Source organism: Dreissena polymorpha, chromosome 2 (genome assembly GCF_020536995.1).
Source record: "Dreissena polymorpha isolate Duluth1 chromosome 2, UMN_Dpol_1.0, whole genome shotgun sequence".
Taxonomy (NCBI): Eukaryota; Metazoa; Mollusca; class Bivalvia; order Myida; family Dreissenidae; genus Dreissena; species Dreissena polymorpha.
In genome coordinates this window covers 150,888,421-150,914,653 of record NC_068356.1, presented here as the reverse complement: position 1 = coordinate 150,914,653, position 26,233 = coordinate 150,888,421, and the positions used below count along the sequence as shown (strand labels likewise).

The 26,233-nt window shown below is 35.0% G+C and overlaps 1 protein-coding gene and 1 non-coding gene across 4 annotated transcripts; one reads left to right on the top strand and one right to left on the bottom strand.

The window, feature by feature from the left end:
* Positions 1-311: 311 nt before the first annotated feature.
* Positions 312-25,830, bottom strand: LOC127869437 (SAC3 domain-containing protein 1-like). Of its 3 annotated transcripts, none has more exons than XM_052412016.1 (9): positions 25,772-25,830; positions 15,664-15,723; positions 15,065-15,193; positions 13,258-13,416; positions 12,225-12,294; positions 9,261-9,394; positions 8,300-8,443; positions 6,453-6,639; positions 312-3,019 (listed from the first exon to the last, which is right to left on the bottom strand). In XM_052412016.1, exons 1-9 carry the CDS (start codon positions 25,807-25,809, stop codon positions 2,576-2,578), a joined length of 1,365 nt encoding a protein of 454 aa, XP_052267976.1. In that variant the 5' UTR covers positions 25,810-25,830; the 3' UTR covers positions 312-2,575. The 3 variants fall into 3 exon arrangements, with proteins under 3 accessions (XP_052267976.1, XP_052267975.1, XP_052267974.1); XM_052412015.1 differs by lacking the exon at positions 25,772-25,830 and adding an exon at positions 19,338-19,471; XM_052412014.1 differs by lacking the exon at positions 25,772-25,830 and adding an exon at positions 17,115-17,200.
* Trnas-gga (transfer RNA serine (anticodon GGA)) lies at positions 22,009-22,080 on the top strand. The gene has a single exon. It is a non-coding gene; the product is annotated as a tRNA-Ser (tRNA).
* Positions 25,831-26,233: the final 403 nt, after the last annotated feature.

Genomic DNA, 26,233 nt, shown 5'->3' with positions numbered 1-26,233 from the left:
ACAAAATGTTAGAGATCCGTCATTCTCCCAGAAAGTGGTAACTAAAACAACTATTTAACTGTTTAGTGGATATTTTGAAAGATAAAGTCATACAAAAATAGAATCTGGTTACCAGTGGTATATATATATATATATATATATATATATATATATATATATATATATATATATATATATATATTATTTTTTTTTTATGTAAGGTTATTGACACATCAGGTTAAGGGTTTACTTAACGCAAGAATTCATTCAATAATAAAAAGTCTTATTTGTTAATCTGTAGTATAAATCAATAAACAGCATCGAAAGGGATGTTAATATTACAACAAATTAAATGTCGTTTATTACCATAATCAGTTTTAATGAGATGTAAATGAATGTTCTAACTTGTTTCAAACATAAATACAATTTAGTCGAATATAGTTAACATTCACATATACAAGTAATACTGTAAAGAACTTTGAGATATACTACAATTTCGTAATGTATAAACAAACAATGTTCAAGTAGTTAATGTAAACAAATATCACAGTCAGAAAAAAACAAATGCCAGAACATTTACATAAAGTGCTAAATAACCGTTCAGAAAACTTTTCACAGGTTAACAGTATAGGTTAAAGATGATAAATTTAACATGATGATCAAATATCTATATATGACTAAATCCATTACATTAGTGTTGACCTTAATATTTCAAAATTTGAAATGTGTTATTTAAGGATGTCTCCAACTTGCTGTAAAACAGTTCCATGCTATGAAAGCAAAATCACTGCAGATACAAACAGTCATTTGTTAATTGACGTTAATATTGCAAAAAAAATTATAACAGTGAAAAAACAATGAATGTACATGACTGTCCACACTGAGATCAAATCAAGGCAATCTGCTGAAGGACACCGAGCTTCCAGTGTTTCTAAATGTATTGATATACTTATTGACAACACTGGATATCATTCAGCAGGTATCTAGAGTGAACTTTGCTTCAGCTGTTGGGTTAATAGCGAGTGATAATGATCATTAAAAGTGGGCTGTTTGCTTTCATACCAGGCAGACAGACCACTGCCATTATATTATCTGTTAACTGTATATTCTGTTAAAATCTTTGTTTAAATAAGTAGAAACCAGAAACAAAATTAACAAGAGCTGTTTCACAGACAAAACAATAGTCCCTACCAAGTTTATTGTGGCGGAGTAAGAACAGGATCTTCATACATTTCATCAACCTAACTTAGGTATTGTTCCGTTATGGAAAGATCCAGATATTAGTTTTCAATTATGTATATCAATATATCAAGAACATTTTTGGTCTGATGAAAAACACTTAAATAATGTGAAATAGCACAGAAAGTCTACCATCCACATATCAATCATTTATTTAACTTAGATTACGTACTTGAAGGTCTGAAAGGAAAAGGAGCAGCCATATATACCTACCATATAATATTATACCAAAGAGAAAGCTGATGAAAGTCTGTTGGTTAAGGAATGAGCACATGTTTGATGTTCAAACTATTTTGGAAACGAAAAGGAAACATGCAATTATTATAATCGTCATGATTGAATTAGCCAATAACACATGAATAATATATAATATGTGTTAAGAATAACAAGAGCACCGCATAACGGGTGCCACGCTCAGCTGCGGTTGCATTTTTGAAGGAATGAAAGCTTGTTTTTTTTAGGTCACAGTGACCTTGACCTTTGACCTAGTGACCCAAATATGGGTGTGGCGTGTCATCAAGGTGCAGCTACATATGAAGTTTCAAAGTTGTAGGTGGAAGCACTTTTATTTTAGAGCCAATGTTCAAAACATTGACAAAACGTTGAGGTATTAGCACGACGTGGACGGAGGACGACATGACGAGCTGGCTATGACAATACCTCCGGTTTTCTCCGAAAACAGCCGAGCTAAAAATGACAGTAATTTTACTTATTTAAAGAAAAAAAGAGAAAAGGTCATTAAATATATAATAAATATACAATAAACGATGGAAAATGATATAGTGATAAGTGTAAATACTTATGTTTAATTAAGGTAAACAAACAACTTTTCATATTTAAAAAATAAACAGTTCATTGCTAGATAGAATACATTCTGGCAACAAAAGGTTCAGATATAAAAATAATAGTCATAAATCATAAAAATGCATCAGAAAATATTACTAGTGATTCATGTTTTTACACAATAACAAGTTCCTATTAATTAATGATACAGAATCATCAAAGTTCATGTAAGAGAATGGCAAGCAAATGGCATTTTCTATGTACAATTTTTTTATAAACAATATATTATGTGTATGTTGTATTAATTAAAAATAAAAAATAAACATCATTATAAATCGTTTGAAATAAAAATTTAACTGCTTTTACTGAAAATTTCAAAGCACTTATTCACAGCAAAGATCTTTCTATATATAAAATACTAAATGATCTAACAATGAAAATCGCTTCAAAACGTTTAATTTACGATAAAAAGGAAGGTCACCCAGAGCTCAAAGAATTTCTTTGACATGTAGAAAGTTAGTTTTCTCTAAGAAGCTTAGTTGATGATGGTCTTAAAGTTCAAAGATGACACTCATCAAGTAGAACATTTCTTTGAAAATTCGTGATTGAGAGCATCTGTCCGTGTAATGTTTCCTTGGAGTTTACAAGGCAACAAGCTTGCTAGTAGATCTATATTATTGGATTGTGTCCCTTGATTTTGTACAACATTACTGCATGGCCTCCCTTGATTTTCTATATTCAGATCCAGCTTCTCACTGGGTTGTCTCCCTTGTTTTTCTTTATTCAGATCCAGCTGATCACTGGATTGTGTCCCTTGAACCGATTTTCTGGATTGCCTTTTTTCCTCCCGTACATCCAAGTCTGCATGGCCACTGATTTGTCTCCCTTTAGGTACTGAAGATGCTTCATTTCCATGTCCTACAGGTTTTTTCAAAGGTGATGATTTTCCTTTCAGAATTTCAGGAATGGTCTTATGCTTTAACTGACTGTTAACAAAATCACAGTGGGATCTCTCAACCTGAAGATTGAAAGTAAACATGGAAAGTAAATCTGAAAAAGTACTTTAATGAGAACTATTGTTCATGATTTAGTGTAACTTTATTCTGTAAAACAGAATATGAGCTTATTAAATCATTTCACGAGTATTTAATAGTCGAGTGGATTGTATTACTCTCAGAACTATTGACAAGCATAAAATACCTTCCATGGTAATAGATATACCACTAACACCTCAAATATGCATTTACCTATATTTTATATTGAACTAATCAATAGTTTCAAGAATCTGAAAATGTTTCATTTATGTTTTGCTCCAGTAGCAAATAAAATAGTTATTTGTTTACTACCAGTAATATGTCATATTTGTCAACAGTGCTGTCCATGTTTATAAAAGATTCTTATATGCTTCAAAGAAATGGATAATAATTAAAATTGGATCAAAAACATATATATTCAAAATCAAATAGTTGTAACACTAACTGTGCAATATCAGATGATGTTAAACAGATTGTTTTATGAAATCATGACTGCTTATGTTAAAATATGGTAATGATCTGTGAATGAATTGAACTTGAATAACAAAGGTTGAGTGTCTTAAAACAGCTTTTTATCAATAGGCAGCTATTTAGATGTAAAAGGAAATTTAAAAAAACAAGATGTGTTTCTGAAACACAATGTCCCCCTATATGATGTTTGACCTTGAATGATGACCTTGACCTTGTGAAGGATGACCTTGACCTTTCACCACTCAAAATGTGCAGCTCCATGAGATACACATGCATGCCAAATATCAAGTTGCTATCTTCAATATTGCAAAAGTATTTATAAAATAAGCGATTTGGGCCACATATATTTGACCTCTGACCTTGAAGGATGACCTTGACCTTGACCTTTCACCACTCAAAATTTGCAGCTCCATGAGATACACATGCATGCCAAATATCAAGTTGCTATCTTCAATATTGCAAAAGTTATCATAAAATGAGCGATTTTGGCCACATATATTTGACCTCTGACCTTGAAGGATGACCTTGACCGTGGGGATTCTTGGGTGCGATGGTTGGACGGTATTTCAAACATAAAATAATAAAAATAAATATTTGTGTTTTTAACCGTTTCAAAAAAAAATGGGGGGGGGGTGAGGTTGGGGGGGGGTATAGTGTGAGGGTGTGGTGGTAATTTGTGAGATGATCTTAAAAAAAAAAAAAAAAAAAAAAAATTAGGGTGGGGGGGATTCGGGTGGGGGGAGGGGGGGGTGGGGGGGGGGTTCTTGGATGCGATGGTTGGACGGTATTTCAAACATAAAATAATCAAAATAAATAGTTTTGTTTTTTAACCGTTTAAAAAAAAATTTGGGGAGGGGGTGGGGTGGGGGGGGGTATAGTGTGAAGGTGTGGTGGTCATTTGTGAGATGATCTTAAAAAAAAAAAAAAAAAAAAAAATAGGGGGGGGGATTCGGGGGGGGGGGGGAAGGGGGGGGGCACGGGCGACGGTTCAGGTGGAGTCTATTGTGGTATGTCAGGTAAGAGTAGTTTTGTCAAAGTATCAACCAAATCTAATCATAAATAAAGAAGTTATGGCAATTTTAGAAAAATTTAATAATTTGACCTTGAGAGTCAAGGTCATTCAAAGGTCAAGGTAAAATTCAACTTGCCAGGTACAGTAACCTCATGATAGCATGAAAGTATTTGAAGTTTGAAAGCAATAGCCTTGATACTTAAGAAGTAAAGTGGATCGAAACACAAAATTTAACCATATATTCAAAGTTACTAAGTCAAAAAAGGGCCATTATTCCGTAAAAATGACATCCAGAGTTATGCAACTTGTACTTTTACTGTACCCTTATGATAGTTTGCGAGTGTTCCAAGTATGAAAGCAATATCTATGATACTTAAGGGGTAAAGTGGACCAAAACACAAAACTTAACCAAACTTTCAATTTTCTAAGTATAAAGGGCCCATAATTCCGTCCAAATACCAGTCAGAGTTACATAACTTTGCCTGCAGAGTCCCCTTACGATAGTTAATAAGTGTTGCAAGTATGAAAGCAATAGCTTTGATACTGTAAGAATAAAGTGGACCTAAACACAAAACATAACCAAATTTTCAATTTTCTAAGTATAAAAAGGGCACATAATTCTGTCAAAATGCCAGTCAGAGTAACATTACTTTGCCTGCACAGTCCCCTTATGATAGTTAGTAAGTGTTGCAAGTATGAAAGCAATAGCTTTGATACTTAAGGAATAAAATGGACCTAAACACAAAACTTAACCAAAATTTTCAATTTTCTAAGTATAAAAAGGGCACATAATTCTGTCAAAATGCACGCCAGAGTTATCCAACTTTGCCTGCCCAGTCCCCTCATGATAGTAAGTAAGTGTACCAAGTTTGAATGCAATAGCATTGATACTTTCTGAAAAAAGTGGACCTAAACGCAAAACTTAACCAAAATTTTCAATTTTCTAAGTATAAAAAGGGCACATAATTCAGTCAAAATGCACGCCAGAGTTATCTAACTTTGCCTGCCCAGTCCCCTCATGATAGTAAGTAAGTGTACCAAGTTTGAATGCAATAGAATTGATACTTTCTGAGAAAAGTGGACCTAAACGCAAAACTTAACTGGACGCCGACGCCGACGCCAAGGTGATGACAATAGCTCATAATTTTTTTTCAAAAAATAAATGAGCTAAAAATTAAGTGTGAGGTAATTGTTTTAATGCATTGTAATTCTCCTCATTGATATCTATACACCCATGGAGTTTCATTTTGAAATCTAGTAGAGTATCTGATATTAAGCCTTGAAAAGTTACATCATAGAAAGACAACAAAGTGCTATAACTCTTAGTTGAGAAAGTGTCGAGTTATAGTGGTTGTGGAACTTCATCCCATTGATTTCTACAAACCCATGAAGTTTCATGTTGAAATGTTGTATCGTATCTGAGATACAGCCCTTAAAAGTTTCATCATACAATCACAACAAAGGGTAATTACTCTCAGTTAAGAAAGTGAAGGGTTATGGTGTTCAAGCAAGGCACTTCTCCTCATTAATGTCAATACATTCATGAAGTTTCATGTTAAAGTCTTGCTTGGTATCTCAGATAAAGTCCTGAAGAGATATATCAAACTGAAAAAAAAAGGGCAAAAAAAAGAAAGTGAATGGTAATGGTTCTTGTGCATGGAACTTCTCCTCACTGATATCTATAAACCTATGAAGTTTCATGTTGATATCTTATATAGTTTCTGAGAAATAGCCCTAAAAAGCTTTGTGATAGACAGAGGGACGGACAGACAAACTGACTGACAACTCAAATTCTATATACCTCAGATAACAAAGCAAAGTGTTGCATCATCAGTGATTTCACACATGCATGTCCTACGTGACCCTTCCAGCAAATGCATTTGTTTTCTTTCTGTCAAAATTGTTGATTTTCTGAGATGTCAAGAAGAATTTACCTTTTCATCAGACTTGAAATTCCCTCTAAAAAACTGCACCCCTTCACCAAGGACAGTAACTCCGTACATCTCACAAATTATCTGGGTTTCCGTATCAGTGTTCAAGAACAGTAACTCTGTCAGTTTTGCTATGGGAAATGTGAGGTTTTTGCTTGAATAGCCTGCATTCATAGTGTGGAGAGCCCTCCTGAACAAAAGAAGAAAGGAAAGTAACTGACAAAACTATAAAATTTCTATATCTTAGGTTATTTGTCCCCTTATTAAGCACAGGGGCAAAAGGGCAAGGGGCATTCACCTCAGACTTTAGGAAACTTAACTGATTTGATCTGCTTTCACAATGCGTAAGCAATAAATGTGACTAACAACTGAGTTTTTTATCCCTTCTGACACATATTTTATCTTTTCCAAGACATTATTAGAACAAAGGTGCTGACCAGGTTTAAAACTCAGACAAACAAGAGATGTGTTTGTCAGAAACACAATGCCCTTACTGCGCCTCTTTGAATTTAAAAAACAAATTATTATATCTTTGTAAAAAATATTACTTCCCTTGTGAAAATGATCTGTACCTGCAAAATGATATAAAATAGAAATAATCTCCCATTAAAGCTTGTTACTTCCCTTGAATTTTGTTTTTTGACCTTTGCCCTTGAAGGATGACTTTGACCTTTCACCACTCAAAATGTGCAGCTCCAAGAGATACACATGCATGCCAAATATCAAGTTGCTATTTTCAATATTGCAAAAGTTATGGCCAATGTTTAAGTTTTCGGACGGACGCACAGACTGACAGACAGACGGACTGACAGTTCAACTGCTATATGCCACCCTACTGGGAAAAAAACAGTTCCTCTTTGGTTTTTTGGCCATGTTGCCATCATTCAAGTCCGGTACATACACTTTTCAACATGTCATATCAAGAATACTTCATCACCTCTTGGCAGCCAGGAATTGTCACAGACCCTTTTTAAGCTCTCCCTATAAATAATTCACAGAAGAACAAATGGTCTCACCAAGTTTCCTGACAATTGCGTGAGCACGTGATCTTTTGCTGGTTTGCAATGTATTTATGAGACAAAAGAAAACTGCCCCATTCTCGTGCAGCCATGTGTTGAACTTGAAATTATTTCAAATAAAAAAAGCTATAAATCAAGTTCCATGATAATTGGGGAAAAAATGTGACTTTGAAAGTGTCTGAAGCATTTTTTGCTTTATTATGTATAGACCTAGATTTTAACACCATATACTAATTGCTGAACTGAGCCTATATATTATATAGGCAGAATTTAATGTGTTGATCATGTGCCAAGACTTGGCCTATAGTGTGGCGTCAAGAGTGTTCACAAGGCAAATTATTACAACTGTAATGCACTAAACCGTTAATCAGAACAGGTTGCTTTGATGAGCTTATAATATCTGTTTTTATAAATTGAGCCATAAAAGGATTTTTGATATACTGCATATTGCAGACCAAATACAGACATGACGACAGATATTCAATGGTAATATTCTTGTGCAAGCAGTTGTGGGAATGAAACGTTGGATAAAATTACTTTATGAATCATAAATATTAAATATTGGCATAACAAATGTGGCCTCTATAGTGTTCACTGGATAAATATTTTAATGACCGACAACAAACAACGGACAGAAGCTCATCATGAGCACGTTGTGATCAGGTGAGCTAAAAGCAACCTTGAGAAAATCCATAGTTGCTCAAAATTAGTATTGTTCACACTGTCATATAACAACCAACTACACATACTTCTGCAACCTGTTGATGTGAAGATACACATGTTTACAGAAAATATTCAAAACCTATATTGACAAATAACAATCACACTCACTGTTGGATACAAGTGAAGTGTCTATGGACGGCACACAGGTGGATGGTAGAAGACAGGTTGGCATACATTCTCAACACTCTCACCCAGTTGTTAGCCGCAAAAGCAATACTCATCTGATACGCCTGCCTAACGATGGAACAGTGTCTGAAATAGAAGGAACAAATTAACGAGTATCACCTCTCTGCACCGCTGATAACCATTATTGGCCGTGGACTATTTGTGTCTGATTACCTATGTCTTGCATAAAAAGGTGGCAAATTGTTTAAACACTGGTAAAAGCAATAATATTGATGAGAGCAAAGAAGTAATTTCTTTTTATTTAAAAAATGATGCCAAATGGTGACAAATGTATGAGTTTTTCTGCAGAAAAGAAAAACGCCTTGGCGAATGTCCTGATCATATCAATTAGTTATGAAGCAACAATATGCTATCTTCTTGAAAAATACTTGTTATAGAATGACATCACATTACGTGCCTTTTAGCCCTGGCTGTTTATTGACTTTGACAATAATCTCTATGGAAACATACATATAGATAGTTTGGTGCAGATTCTGTGAAAAGCGAATGAGTAAGAAGAGCTGAAAGGGCAAATTTTGAATATTTTATACGAACAAAGGGCAAGTGCCCTGAAATGCCTGGTGATACTTAGCTGATTTTTAAAAGATGGCCTCCATATTAATAAACATTTCCAGAAAGTTTGGTGAACACTCAGAGAAGTCTTATGAGATTGAAAGGAAAACGGCAAAGTTCGCTTTTTTTCATAAAACAAAATTGTGACATGATCTTAAGTGCTTTGGGCGAATTGAAAGGTTACCAAATCTGGCATCCATTTCATGTAAACAAACAAACCAAGAAAATTTTGTGAAGATTCTTTTATAATATATTAAATTATTCTCTGAAATTATTGTAGTATACATTTCTCAGTTATACAGCCAGTATCTTTTGCCAATCTCTTTCCTACCTCAGGTGTACATCTAGACTCAGATAGTGCAGTAAGGCCTCCTCTGCCCCCAGGTTATACAGCAGGTATGTAGCCTCAAACTCTGCCCTGTTCTCACTGGTATTTCCTCGGATATTGTACAGGGAAATCAGCCTCTGTGAATTGAAAGTCAGTAAGCTTGTGCAATATGTCTGAGGCAATGAAAACTGAGTATACTGTTAAAAGTTAAAAAAAAGTTTAATATAATTTGATAGCAATTTACTTTTTCCCCCATAAGAAGCCAAGTGAAAATGGCCTTTGCAAACAGCATAAAACCAGTAGCTTGAGTAAAACAAGAAACTCGCAGTCAGTTCAGGTTTTATGCTGTTTGCTGCTCATCAGTAACTAAGGGTTGGAAATGAAGCCTTTAAAACATGAATTTAGTAAGAAAGGTCTTCAATTAAATTTAACTTTCTAAGGAACAACAAATGCCTCAAAATAGGTATCTAAGTGATCTAGGATTAAAGCTTTTTCTTGGTTTTCTGTCAACATTTTCAGGATGGTTATCAGAATATTGCTAGAATGAATGTAACTCATGCATAATATTAGGGACTGCCTTTTATGTTCTCTGTTTATGAGATAGCAGGTCGTTAAGCAACCAGTTCTTAGACTATTTATATCATTTGTAAACAGTTTTTATTAAAAGATAAAATTGCGGCCATCAATTTACCTATAACCTCTATTTCCTAGGTTACTTCTTAACCAGTAATAAGGGCACATAACTGACACTGCCCAGAATGAGTAATATTTGTAGGGGGAAGAAAGGCCGTTTAAAAGATTTTATCACAAATCTCAAACAAGAGGGCCTAAAAGGCCCAAAATCGCTCACCTGAGATTCAAAGGAACTGACATGTACTGTGCAGCCCAAGATGTCATTAACACAAATGTTCTAACCAACTTTCATGAATAGTGAACACCCTGGCGTCCAAGTTTTTCAACAGAGGGAAACCATTTTTGTACACACCCAGGTTTCATTAAAACAAATATTCTGACCAAGTTTTATGAAGATTGGACAATTAATGTGACTTAAAAGTGTTAACAAGTTTCTACAATAGCCTTATAAGGAAAAATGCAACGCCCCCTGGTGGCCATGTTTTTCAACTGGAACAATTTTGAACTCGTCCAATATATCATTGGGACAAATCTTCTGACCAGGTTTCATGAAGATCAGACAATACATGTTGCCTCTAGAGTGTTAACAAGGTTTTACTATAGCCATATTAGGAAAACTGCCCCGCCCCTTGGTGCCAATGATTTTCCACCAACCGGAACTATTTTCCAACTCATCTAAGATATCATTGGGAAAAATCTTCTGACCAAGTTTTATGATGATAGGACAATAAATGTGGCCTCAAGAGTGTTAACAAGGTTTTACTTTAGCAATATAACGAAAAATGCCCCGCCCCCTGGTGGCCATGTTTTTCAACTAACCCGAATCATTTTCCAACTCATCCAAGATATCATTAGGATAAATCCTCTGACCAAGTTTCATGAAGATCGGACAATAAAAGTGGCCCCTAGAGTGTAAACAAGGTTTTACTAAAGCCATATACAGCCATATACGGAAAAATGCCCCGCCCCCTGGTGGCCATGTTTTTCAAGGAACCAAACCATTTTTGAACTTATCCAAGTTATCATTGGGACAAATCTTCTGACCAAGTTTCAAGATGATTGGACAATAAATGTGGCCTCTATAGTGTTCACAAAGTTTTGCTATAGCTATATAATGGAAAATGCTACGCTCCCTTGGTGGCCATATTTTTCAACCATTTTCTAACTTGTCCATGATATTGTTGGGATGAATCTTCTGACCAAGTTTCATGAAGATCCGACTATTTATGTGGCCCCTAGAGTGTTAACAAGGTTTTACTATAGCCATATATGCTAAATGCTTGTTGAGTCGTGGGTAATTTTCAATAAGTGGTTACATCACAAATATTTTATAAATTTATGACTATGAATCATTATAAACATAATTATTAACCTTTGTTCTTTATATTTGTTGCTTTATTCAAAATGTTTATCGTCAGTAATAATAATAAATAATGAATTGTCTTGACAGTGTCAAACTGCCATCTTGAAAATGTTTTCTTGTTGAGCCTTGTATTCTGATTCCAATTTCAAGATTTGCATATCTATAAATAGCCTTAAAACTGACATAGCAAAGGAGAGTAACTTCCTGTGAAAAAATGTCAACAGACGATGTAGTATGGAAACTTATCATAAATAAACGATTTTGTGTTACTTAGGAACACTATATGAACAATTTATAAAAGTGGAAATATTTATAAGAGCTCTGATGAATTACAATATAGACCTGTTTTACCACATTTATTGATCGGCAAAACAATGGTGACCTGGTCAAAGCCTTTTTCTGTATTGACTGCATAATGTGGGAACGTTCTATCACGTTATTTCACGCGATCTCTATGACCAAGACTCTTAAACAACCCACGACTCAACAAGAAACTACCATATACCCATATAAGCAAAAATGCTCCACTCGTTGGCAGCCAAATTTCATAAAGATTGGTCGATAAATGTGGCCTCTGGAGTGTTAACAAGGCAAATGTTGACACCACACGCTGCATGACGGACAAAGGGTGATCACAAAAGCCCAACATGAGCACATTGTGCTCAGGAGAGCTAAAAAGTACTCGGCAGGGCCATGAATCTAGACAGCAATGCTCGGATTTGTAGTCCAGCACTCTAACAACTGACCTGTCCCGTCTAACTAAATGATATCAATTAATCATCTAGAACTATCCCATACATCTTGTCACTGTATTACAAGAAGAACATAAAAAGTAAAGCAATGATTCAAAGAACAGAGGTTATTAAAGAATTGTTCTAAACTAAGCATACATTTACACCAAATAGTTCAGATATTAATCTTGCGCAATCAGTAAAAGGCAAGTTTGTGTTTTCTGGAGACAGTATGTTTACCTTGAGACATTCCTGTGCATGCTGACTGTTAATCTTGGCATCAAACACAGAAATGTGTTCAGTACACAGCCTGAAAGAAAATGAAGAGTGTGACAAGTGTTGTACAACAAATACTTGCTCTACTTATCCGTCCTACAAAACATGAATATATATATTAATTTCTGGCTACTATACATGAAAATAGTGGTTTCCATAATCTCTGACTTTGCACAACATTATTTTTACCTTCAAAGCATTCAGAGCATCCTTATGACAATTGTCATCATTTTCACGAAAAATCTGCATCTGGTTTGATAATAAGCAGAAAGATGGAAATTTATTAACTGTCTGATGAAAAGAAATGCCTAATGCATAAGCCAAAACAAATCGCCCAATATGGATTGACAACATCTTGCCCATTAAATCTTAACTACAGTACAACAGAAAACAATAAATGCAAACTCTAACAAAAGCAGTTAATTGTATGGTAGCTTTGTGCTTAGCTCATGTCCTGAAAAACCTGTAATTTATTATTAAATAATAAATTACACGTTTTTCAGGACATGAGCTAAGCACAAAGCTACCATAAAATTAACAGCTTTTGTTAGAGTTTGCATTTTAAACATTAAAGAAATTCTGCAACGAAAGGAAGGACATACAGACATAGAATACGTAAATGGGGACCATCAAAACACCTACAGACAAACAGAACATCAGGATATACATTCCTACACCCACAAACCACCCAGTCAAACCAACACACCCAAACATCCAGCCACCCACCTGTGTACACAATCCCACCAAGCCAACTGCCCTGTCATACCTTTACACACATCCATCTACCAACCCACAGGGCACGCACTGGATCAAAAATTCTTTAGTAGCCACCCAATTTTTATTTGTCAGCACATGAAAACTGGTTATCAAATAATATTATTTACTATTGATTTTGTGATTATCTATAATCTACCTGTACTGGAAGTATACATGGAACCTAACAGCTGACTCCAGTATTTCCCTGTAATACCCCCACCCCCACTGCGTACCAACCTACCTGTACTCAGAGTATACATGGAACCTAACAGCTGCCTCCAGTATCTCAATGGCGTGCCTATCTTCACACTCCTGGACCACCAGATCCTGCCGAACTGCCCGCAGTCGGTCAAATATGAAGTCGTAAATCTCGTTCCAAGGGCATTTCAAAGTTGCAACACTGAAATACAGAAGCTGAGTGCTGCTTTTTTGTAAGTTTTTATGAAAAGTACCTAGCTACAATGGTGACTTATTTCAAGTTTGTAAAGGAAAACCATACACACACAGAGACTTTGTATACATTTTCATCAAACAAGGTATTGATTCATTTGACATGAAAGCATTACATTAAATTTTTTTAGTTGACCAAGTATTTTCTTGTTATTTTCATTAAATTTTTTATTTATATTATAAGAACTGGGAAAACACACCCATATTGTGCTTCAACTGACATGTTTGCAAGGGCTATGTTGTTAAATAAATACAAATATTATTTAGAAGTACTGTCTGACACATGTTGTCAAAAGTTTTCTTATATCATTGTTTTGTGTTAAACTGCTAGATGGATTTTTTCACAAACTTGATAGCAAAAAAAATAAGAAGAGAGCTAAAGAAAATATCGAAAATAATATTTCGTTATCGCAATATCCTTAGGCTGGTTTAGTATTCCCAAAAGTAATTCAGTTTTCTGAGATACAACACTGTATGGAATGCATAGAAACTTCACTAAAAAAATCACCAAATAATTATTTGACTGACCGAGATGTGTTGGTTTTTTTGGTTTTGTTTTTTGTCAGTAACATCAAATGCGTATAAGAAACAACGTCAGCAATGTCTGGAGATTTCTCCAGCTAATGAAACAATTTTCCAACTTATTTTTGTTTTTCTATATCTATGTATAAGATACATGTAGTGGATGGTATTCAGTGTTTTTCTATACCTATGTATAAGATAGTGGACTGTATCAAGTATACATTATCATATGTATAAGGTAGTGGACTGTATCCAGTATACCTATGTATAAGATAGAGGACTGTATCCAGTATACCTATGTTTAAGGTTACAATATACTAAATCTTTTTGGAGTGCAATGCTATACTCTTTAAAAACCTGAAAATCATTTATAAGAAGACACAATTCTCTGTGTGGGCACTTGCCATGACTTTATTTTAGAATGTTTCTTTGTTCATGTGGTAGGGAAAACATTGATGTTTAACAGAAATTCACTCATTTGCTTGAAGGTTGGAGACTACATGAGACTTTGACAGATGGCGGGAAACCCTCATCCACTGGTACAAACCCGGTAAATAGATGGCTGTAAAACAGTGACCGCTGATTCACATCGAGTTCTTTCTTGCATATCGCATGACCCCCCTTTTTTATTGTCTAAATCATTGCGGCTTGGAATGCTTTTTAAGAAAAGGTATGGTTATGGGGGTCTCTATGCGCAAAAGTTTGACTTTACCTCTTGTTGAAGTTATTGCTTTTACATTGAATTTGTGTAGGAAATCTTTTGGTATATTGTGACCATAAGATAGTGGACTGTATCCAGAATACCTATGTATAAGATAGAGGACTGTATCCAGTTTACCTATGTATAAGGTAGTGGACTGTATCCAGCATACCTTTGTATAAGAAAGAGGACTGTATCCAGTATACCTATGTATAAGATAGTGGACTGTATCTAGTATACCTTTGTATAAGGTAGTTGACTGTATCCAGTATACCTATGTATAAGATAGTGGACTGTATCCAGCATACCTATGTATAAGATAGTGGACTGTATCCTGTATACCTATGTATTAGATAGTGGACTGTATCCAGTATACCTATGTATAAGATAGTGGACTGTATCCAGTAATACAGATGGAGGCCTGACCTCGGCTGGGTTCCTGTCCTCCTTACCGACGGTAGGCCGGCAGTATTCCTTCACACAGCGACTGTAATCTGCCCGAGGGCTGCAAACAGTAGTCACCAAACATCGGGAATAGATACATGTATTAACACTTTTGTCATGGTTGCCTACATGTTTTTTTCCATATTCATTATATAAAGGACATATTGATGAGAATTTGATAAGAAAATAAACAGGCCTACTAAATAGAAGCAACATTGTGGTAAAAGATAAAAGGCCAACTAATTTTGTTATTGATGGGACCTTGCTTCTTAGATTTTTGGTTGAAATTATATTACCGGTATAAAACTTGCCGAACTGATGGAAAAAATTGGTTGGCATGAATCAAAAGGCTAGCTTGCAACAGAAACAATTCTGCTTATTGGCCTAAAATACCAGTGGTAGAAATCAGCACGAACAAGGAACCCAAGTACAGGATTCCAATTGCTGGAATTTAAATATTCTCTTTCAATAATCATGATAGAGTAAGAATCCTTGATTTCTTGGTCAGACTCTTAATTATAACTGAAATACCATTTTGGAGTATGACCCACGGCCACTTCGAAAGGATGAAGAAGGTTTTCACGTTCTCTCCTGAAAAAAACAACACATTCTTGATGTACATGTATCATAATTCTGTAACTGAGGCAATACTAGACCACACTATTAGACAGGGGTGAGTCCGAAGCCCGTCTGTCTGTGCCGAGCCTTAGGTAAGTAGGTAGCCTATTGGGAAAGTCAATTATGATTGTAACATTTCTCTGGCATATGTCTTTTGGAATTATAAAACATCTTTGAATTAATATCCTTGATTAAAGTTGCATTAAAACTGTTGGTTTGAATAGTTGCATGTATTCTGTCACTGTTATGCAGTGCTCCATGTTGGTTTGAATAGTTGCATGTATTCTGTCACTGTTAGGCAGTGCTCCATGTTGGTTTGAATAGTTGCATGCATTCAGTCATTGTAAGGCAGTGCTCCATGTTGGTTTGAATAGTTGCATGTATTATGTCACTGTTATGCAGTGCTCCATGTTGGTTTGAATAGTTGCATGTATTCTGTCACTGTAAGGCAGTGCTCCATGTTGGTTTGAATAGTTGCATGTATTCTGTCACTGTTAGGCTGTGCTCCCTGTTGGTTTGAATAGTTGCATGTATTCCGTCACTGTTAGGCAGTGCTCCATGTTGGTTTGAATAGTTGCATGTATTCTGTCACTGTTAGGCAGTGCTCCATGTTGGTTTGAATAGTTGCATGTATTCTGTCACTGTTAGGCAGTGGTTGCATGTATTCTGTCACTGTTAGGCAGTGGTTGCATGTATTCTGTCACTGTTAGGCAGTGGTTGCATGTATTTTGTCACTGTTAGGCATGTATTCTGTCACTGTTCGCATGTATTTTGTCACTGTTAGGCAGTGGTTGCATGTATTCTGCCACTGTTAGGCAGTATTCTGTCACTGTTAGGCATGTATTCTGTCACTGTTAGGCATGTATTCTGTCACTGTTAGGCAGTGCTCCAACATCCCAGACGTAACGTTACAATAAAACATTCAGAGAGCAAACAATTTTATTAACACAAAACCCATTTTTTAAATTCCATTTACAAACTTTCTAAACCTTATAAAAACAGTACTGTTTGCACAATCAAAAAGTCAACATACTTTCTTTGATAATGCTATTTTTTTAGAAACTTAACTTTTTGCAAAACATAAAACACACACATTGTTTGAAGCTTGCAAAAACAGTTTAATGTAAACTTGTAAAACATTCACTATTCTAAAGTTTCAAACTGTGACTTATTTTAAATGATAATTCCATATTATTAACAGAAAAACAAAACAGTTGTGAGTTGTTTTTAAAGATTGCTTGAAGCTACACATAAAATTCTACATTAAGTTAATTTTATTATCATTGTTTAATAGATTTGATCATTGTTAATGCTGACGTACTAAATTCAGAAGACGTTGACACTGTCCATTGCAAAAAACTCACATTTTCATGAACCGTTGATGTGTTTGTAACTTTGGATTAATTTCTGATTCGATATTATGCGATGCCACCATATCAAATAAGTTGTTTTAATTTGCGCATTTGTGATATATTTATAATCTGTTTGTCTTTATTCATGCTAGAAAATAGTCAATATTGATACGGGCAAAAGCCCGCGAAGCGGGCTTTGACCGTCTAAACATATCGAAATTTAGACATAAAATTAAATAAGAATACCACATATGGATGCGTCTCAAAAAAAATTGCCACGCGACATATATTTTCGTGATGCTATTTATGACCTTGAACAAATAAAAAACACTTTGACATATGCTAAATCACATGTAAAGACATACCTTAGGAAAAATTATATCAATGACATCATAATTGTGTAGCGAATTGCACTAAATATTCTCACATTATTTGTTTTTTTTCGCAACCGTTCCAGAATTAAGCCATTACTCAAATATCTCCCCTGAATACTCATCTTCAGTGGGTATAAGCCGAAGACAGTTTCACTACATATAGTGACAGTCTTTACCAATTACAATTTACGTGAACATAACCCGTCTTAAATATATTGCCTAATCTCAGATTTCTGTCGAATTTATTTGCTTTGATCTTTTCGATATCTTATTGTTATTATTATCCTGACAAATCACAAAAGCTTGTTAAAAAATTATTTGTTTTAAACATTATAGTTGGCATCTCTATTTTTCCAGTTTTATCGCGGTATTTCAATAACGACACCCTACTGTTTATTTGTCAGAATTCGTAACGCATTTTCCATTCGCTCTCAGAAAGAAGTTGTACGTGTGATCATGAGCAATATTCTGGTAAGTTGTCATTGTTATCCATCAGAAACACATTTATTCACAAAATTTAAAGATATTCTGATCTAACTTTTTAGTCTTTTACCTTTAATTTTTAACGTGTTTACACCTTGTCTGCTAGTACTTTACCGATATCCCGAAATGTTACATATCACTATAATAAGTTTAGGCTTAAAACCACAAAATCTGATACCTTTGGATTTTCGTACCACAATTTTATGTAAAAAATCTTCCAGATTCGAAATCAACAAAAAACAAGACATTTATAAATAGTCTGCATTATTTATCAGATTTAAAGATATTTGTTGGTTTTCCGTCTTTAGAAGCTGTTCTGCCAAGGCAAGAGCTGGGCATCTGGCATCACACAGGCCATTATATCCCGCAAAACTGACAGTTTTGGTTTACAGAAATCAACAAAGGAGGGATTCCTGAACTATCAAAGTTTCCAAGTTATACACAGTTATTATCTGTGGTGATTTTTATTGGTTCTGTTGGTTTACTTGGATGGAACATGTGTGAACTTTAATAGAACTTTGAAAAGTCTATATCTGTCTATCTATAAACAAAAATCAGCTATGGTATAATAAGATCAGATGTGCAAACAATGTCAAAGAGTTGTTAAATTAACAATTTGAAGGCAATTATGCTGAAAAAAATATGAAAGTTCCCATGCAAATTTAGTCTGTATATCGACAAGTGTCTGCCAATAAATGTCAAAATAGTAATACAAAACTTACCACAAGTATGTAAAAGCACTAAGTACCTGTTGTGATCATTTTTTTGTAAGATAGTGTACTTCTAAACAGTAGCAAATAGCTTGTTTAGTAAATGCATAATGCAATTAATATGATTTCCTTTATAATTAAACCAATTAGAGTGTCGCCTAGATTCCAGGCGACAACTTTACATGAAAAAAGACATTATCAGTTGCAAGTCCCAGCGAACCAGAGGGTCAATAGCTGGAAGTTGGATCATTGCAACAATGTCTAGCAAGTCTTTAGTTAAAAAATTGCAATTTATGTCCAATAATATACATTCAATTATAGATTAGCATATAAAGTATGTTTGTTTAAAATCTGTCCACTTCAAATACTAAGATGTAATCATTTAGAGGGCTGATACCACTGATACACATGCGCGATAAATAACAATTCAATATATTTTACTAATAGATGCAGTTGTTATGTCCATGTTAACGAACTGCAAAGACTGCATATCTGTAAGATTCAATTTACCGTTAGAAAAAATAAATTTATAAAACAAACACTCAATCTGTAAATAGTTCGTATATAACTGAAACTGAATCGAATGTGTTCTATCCGAGAATGTATCAAGGAACAACATACCGAATAAATTAAAATTATTGTCATTCAATCGCTTATGCATTACTTACAGCAATATTTCTGACTTAGAGCACATATGCTGACACATTCCAATCATTATCGTAATGATATAAATAAAATAACAATAAATAAAGCTAAATAAAAATTGTAAAAAAATGTAAATATCATAAACAAGTCAACAGGAAGACAACAATTTACAACGTCACCGGTTTACACTATTTAGGTCACAATTTACTAAACAATTTCCCTAATTCAATGTAAAAGCGACAACTTTAAGCGAAAATAAATGCAACATTTTACTCAAAGTGACCCCCATAACCTACCTTTTCTCATCGGTCATTCTAAGCTGAATCGATTTAAGCAATAAAAAGATATGTCATGTTCAAACAAGAAAGAACTTGACACAAATCAAAATCGACTGTTTTGGACCTTACATTTTCCGGCCATTTTCCATAAAATGTAACCTTTTTCAGTGCATATTTGTACTTTTGTCTCTAACTTTATCATATGTCTGGGATTATGTAGTGAACATATATTCTTTCCCGTTCAATATCTCCAAGAGATAAAGCCAAAATACGGAATCCGGATAGTGTCATCTATAATCTCGTCCTTCTTCCACCAAGGGCCACACACGACACACGAAGCGATACACGATATTTTGCGCAAACAGTCGCGACGTTGCACGATATTTTGCGCGATAGTCGCGGCGACGCACGATATTTTGCGCGATACACGAAGCGACGCGCGAGAAAGGACCACGAAATATCGCCATTGTGTAAGTAGCCCAAAAGGCAATATATCGTGTTAAATATATCGTGCGTCGCCGCGACTTTCGCGCAAAATATCGTGCGTCGCCGCGACTGTCGAGCAAAATATCGTGCGTCGTCGCGACTGCCGTGCAAAATATCGTGCGTCGCTGCGACTGTAACGCAAAATATCGTGTATCGCGTTCAAAGGGCGACGCACGAAACACGAAGCGACGCACGATATTTTGCGCGACAGTCGCGGCGACGCACGATATTTTATTATTCAAATTTCGCACATATTATCCGAATCTCGTGTAATTCGGTCTAACCTCAGACCGCGACACACGACGCACGAAGCGATACTCGATATTCTGAGCGACAGTCGCGCCAACACGCGATATTTGTACTGTTCAAATATCGCTGTAATAATATCACCTTACGATATTTAACACGACAAATCGCCTTTTGGGCTATATACACAAGGGCGATATTTCGTGGTACATTCTCGCGCGTCGCTTCGTGTATCGCGCAAAATATCGTGCGTCGCCGCGACTGTCGCGCAAAACATCGTGCGTCGCCGTAACTGCGGAGCAAAATATCGTGTATCGCTTCGTGTGCCGTGTGTCGCCCTTGATGAAAGACGGGCGAGATTATAGATGGCACTATCCGGATTCCGTACCAGAACACCAGTCTAAAATGTAAAACATGGCTTCGAGTAAAATACGTGTTTTTTTGTTAGAGAATACAGCCCTACACGAATGGTATCCATTCTGGTCATTTTCAAGGGTGTGTTCATTTTTGTTGATACTTACCAAAATTGGATTCATTCTGGACAATTTCAAGAGGTTAGCCAGCTCTTTTGATACTTACCGAAATTGGATCCATTCTGAACATGTTCAAGAGTGTAGCCAGCCTTGTTGATACTGATCGAATTTGGATCCATTCCGGACAATTTCAAGAGTCTAGCCAGCCCTGTTGATACTGACCGAATTTGGATCCCCTCTGGAATTTTTAAAGAGTGTGCCCAGCCCTGTTGAAAGTGACCGAATTTGACCCATTCTGGACATTAGCAAGAGTGTAGCCTGTCCTGTTGAAACTGGCCAAACTTGGATTTATACTGAACATGTGCAAGGGTGTAGAACGCCTTGTTGAAACTGATCGAATGTGGATCCATTTGGGAATTTTCAAGAGTGTACCCAGCCCTGTTGAAAGTGATCCATTCTGGACATTTGCAAGAGTGTAGCAAGTCATGTTGATACTGACCGAATTTGAATCCATTCTGGACATTTTCAAGTGTTGCCAGCCTTGCTGATACTTACCGAAATTGGATCGATTCTTGACATTTTCAAGAGTATAACCAGCCGTTTTGATTCTGATCGAATTTGGATCCATTCTGGACAGTTTCAAGAGACTAGCCCTACTGAAGTATAATTTCAATTAAGTAATTAACTCTGGTTTTGTATATTCACACAAGCAAAAATTATGATACACGTGTTACAGTGAATAACATAGCTTTACCTTTTTACATACAGGCCTTCACCAAAGCGCTTTGACCACAAGGGCACCCCTGTGTCTTAATCTTTAATTTATTACAGTTTATAGCCAATTTGTGCTGCTTTGATTCATCAGTATGTATTTAAAATGACATAAAAACATTGAACTGGAAAGATTCATCAGCTTTTAAAATTGAATTTTAACAACAGTTTTAGTTCCAATTCAATAAACGGCAATTCGCTTCACTCTTATAATTTTATTAAATCTTTAGTCCATTCTGAACCGTCGAGAAATCGTTCCCTTCAGCATTGTTTGACAGACTTGACGGACAGACATCTTGGAAATACGACTTATTTGAGGTATTGCTGCTGCTTTACGGCAAACTTTAGTGGTATCTAATATTACAAACAACGGTCGACTTTCTAGACTCTATATGCACAACAATAAGATTATATAAACTTTGCAACGCCAACTGGTTGCAGGTGATGCGGCTCAGTGGTAGAGCATTCGCTTGGAATGTGAAGGGCCCCGGGTTCGATCCCCGGCATCTCCGGATGCCTGCAGCTTTTAAAATTAGCAAACAAAACAAAAAATGTACGCAGCAATTTATTTGTCTATATTGTTTTTATAAAACTATTTCGTGCATAATCAACAAAGAACAGATCATACTTCGATAAGACAATGTAAAACATGAATGTCTGATAAAAAGACTTTTGTCTAGAGAACAATAAAAAATATATACTTATTGACGCATTACTTTCACTGAATCAAACACATAGTAAGTTAATTAACAACACTATACAGCGTGGATTAAATAATTCCACATGCCATTGCATATCGATTACATAATTAGTTTTAGAATTATGTATCAAAAGCATTGAAAAAACTGAATACTCAGTATTATTATGGATCTTTTGATTTCGATTATTTGGAAAAGAAAATAGTAATTAGAGACAATACATCAGTGTTGAAATCCAGCAAACAAGGGCTTATCTCGACAAACGACGAAACCATCATCATGTGTATGACGGGGAACGATAAGCTGTTAGAACCACCAGATCAGCAAGATCAAAACTTCTGGTGAAAGGACAGGACAGGACAAAAGCTATATTGAAATTTACAAGTACGACAATAGAAGATACAGATTATAGTGTTGGATGTGAATTGACCTTTGCGACAATTAAATGACTTTCCGGAAAAAATAATTGATATGACATGATTTTGTTAAATGAGACTTTAACCAATAAAAAGCAGTTGAAAATCTGATTTAAAATAATATTCAATTCACACATATTTATAGACATACATCGTTTTTAATTAACAAGGGCCGGCAAGCCACAGATATCTCTGTTTATTATACGACTTCATAAAAATATCAAGTGTCAATCGAAAAAGAACATGATTTTTGCATACAATTGTTAAAATTTGACAGAGCAGTGTCAAATTCTGATTAAAATGGTAATATAAGAGATCAGGATCTCTATTTTGAGAAAACATTGAAAATAATATAGAACACTAATGCAAATGGATATACTTTTATTGTAGGAGATATCAATTAAAGAACTGGCTTAGTTAATATGTTTTTTTTTCAGGTTATTGACTTCAGAATTGAGTTGGTTACTTATATATTTACATATTCTTTTATAGAATGTGTATATGTTCTGTATATATTTGGTATTAAGTTCAAAAAGAAATATGAAATAAACAATATGAAAATGGAACATAAATTATCAAATGTAAATCATGTGATGATTCATATATCGTGCATTGGCGTCACCTCATGTCCTTAGCTTCACATCCTTGGCATTTACCCCATTATATCTGCAAGAAGCCAATGTGTTTATGCATGCAGCAACAAGTATATGTGGAACAGAATCGTTTGATGTCTTTCGCGAATTAATAGGATGGAAATTTGCTCGTCACACAGGGAAAATGCACCGATTTGCTTTACAAAACTACACCATTTCACAACTTATAAAGGTCCTCAAGTTTCCATGTGTTGAAAGTTAATGTACATTTGTGGATGAATTAATCTTCGCTGAATCGCACTACATTGTCCGAGTGTTTAAATATTGTGGAACATATTGGAAAAACAAATGAAAACCTACTCACCATGAAAAATTATCCGTGAAATTTCAAAACATCCGTTCCTTAGCGCCAGACGTGGTATTGGCTCATTTAAAAATGCATCGCAAAAGGAGGTGGCGCTCGTGATTGAGAATCATATAGGGACGCATTCCAATTAAAACATACACAATGCTGCTGGATTTCAAGAAATATTGCCTTTGGTCTTGAGAAGACATTTACGATTATGAACCTAGTATTTTGGTGCGAAGTATTGTTTTGATAGGTATAACTTCATGAAGTCGCAATAGTTAATCGTTGGCTATTTAAATATTAGTCATTATAAACCTCTCCATAAAAAGTAAAGAAAACCATTACTCTTGAATTTTTATTGATAAACATTTTCAATTACTTCTCGCCGAACCTACAAATTGATGTACAAACAACTTAGCATCAAAGGTACAGAAAATAATACAAATATAAATGTCATAATGTGTTAAACATGTTTTTCAAATCATAACAAAAAGTTATTCTGCTGCCCTATAAATATGGCTCGGTTGAAGCTTTTCCCTGTTTAACAACCAAGTTGATTAGGCTCTTAATTGAAGAATATCTTATATATATTGCCAATGCCCATGTGAAGTTACAACGGGTCTCTATCAAAACGATAAATTCTTGTTCCAATGCATATGTAACGCAGATGAACGTCCGCGCAACCTCTCCAGTGTATATACAATGGCATTTTTATAACTCCAACTCGCATATAAGACGTACATAAAGTTGACAGACAGGAATGTATGTGTTAATTAGTTTAGCAATTACAATGGACTGTGGTATTTATCGACAACCTGCAATGCATATCGAAGTCGGTAAGAGAAAGCACACCAGAGAGACCATTAGAAATCGTAGTTGTACCTAACGGGATCTCCCGTTTGGGAGTCTCGTTTGTATCTTTGTTTACCGATAGTTAAAATATCTGTTGTACTAGAGAACGTCGTCTTAAGTAGCTGAATACATTTCAATGAACAGTTATTCGAGTTGCGTTCGTCTTCAATCCACCAAACTACGCATCACATATCTTTGTGGTGACCGTGGCTCAGGATCGGATCGAAGTACAGCCACAGATACTATCGCTCGATTGGTCAATGTCGGCTCGGGTACTAATTACATGAACCCCGGGTACTCTCAAGTATACATACATGTACCCCTTGTACGGTAAATATATACTTAATTGTACCCGGCCGATATTAAACTGTACCCGAGTTGTATTCCCGCCCAAAATTCGATGACGTAAAACGCGCTATCGATTATCTTAAACAAACTTCTCTTTAAAAAACTACATCAACATGCTTTTTTGAGTGTGAGTTTTGATAATATAGATGCCATTTTACAGAAAATTGACATAAATGTGAATATAATTAATTTAAAAAAATGGCCGACAACGACCGATTCAGCGTTAAATTTCCCGGGTACGTTTTGGTATACTTACGGTATCCGGGGTACAAGTAAGTATACTTAAGAGTACCCGGGGTACATGTAAGTAGTACCCGAGCCGACAATGACCAATCGAGCGATACTATCACGAGCAAAAAGACCAGCAACAACGAGATAGGGAAACGGAAATGTGTTCAATTAAATGATTGCTTGAGGAAATTTTGGGAAGGGAATCTAAAAAAAAAGAAACGACAACGATATCTTAAAGAATTTTAGATGGTTTTGTACCGCTTTAAAACGTTAAAATATGAATATACACATAAAGAATAGATGAAGAATTTAACACAGTTTTATGTGTTACAGGAATAAAGAAATTAAGAACGTTCACACTCATCAGAATATTGGAAGAATTTTACATATGCTTATTATAAGAGTAGAGAAATAATGAACGTACACCTAAATAAGAAAGTATTCTTAATTGCGTAATGCGTGAGACAAACAATACAAAAAAATGCCAGGTGTATATATTCATCATGTTCAGTACTTAGTATTGTATATATCTGTTTTATTTAGTTCTGTAAAATATTCTTTTAAACGTAATCTTCTGGTAAAAAGAAAAACTTCTTCCGCTAATTTAACTTTATCATGAGATTTTATACGAGGACAGATGCCTAAACCTTTTCCTAATAGAATGTATTCAGTGTCTGATAATATACGGTCTGATAAATTTAAAACTGCTTCCTTACCCTGCTGAATGTGGTTCTTTCTTTTCTGAAAGAGACATATATCTTGATGTTTACATAGAAGCCATTACAAATGAAATTCTACATAATGATAAATACTGTTATTTAAAAAGCCGACAAGTCAAGTACTATTGTAGTAACTAATAAAAATAAATATATTGAAGAAGTTACTCGTCAATTAAACGATGAACAGTGAACAAAAACCAACACAAGTCAGCGAACGAAAATATCCAAAATTGTTTTGAAGATATAAAGAACAACAACCCCGGTATAAGTAAACAACTAATTTGATTCCAACTAATATCCGTAATCCCCAATTCTACATGTTGGATAATAAAAATAATAAGATCATATAAATGAAAATTTCATGGATAATGATCGCTTTTAACGGTTTTACGATTTGTATTCGACAGAAAATGAATTGAAAAAAGATCGTTCAGAAAACGATCATAAACAGGAAAAAAC

Excerpts from the sequence above, each read along its gene's own strand:
- LOC127869437 (XM_052412014.1), bottom strand. The coding sequence starts at position 17,185 with ATGGTGGCATCGCATAATATCGAATCAGAAATTAATCCAAAGTTACAA. Across the intron at positions 15,194-15,663 it reads GTGGGTCATACTCCAAAATG|CCCTCGGGCAGATTACAGTC; the intron begins GTATTTCAGTTA and ends TACTGTTTGCAG. Across the intron at positions 9,395-12,224 it reads ATGCACAGGAATGTCTCAAG|AGGCTGATTTCCCTGTACAA; the intron begins GTAAACATACTG and ends TTCAATTCACAG.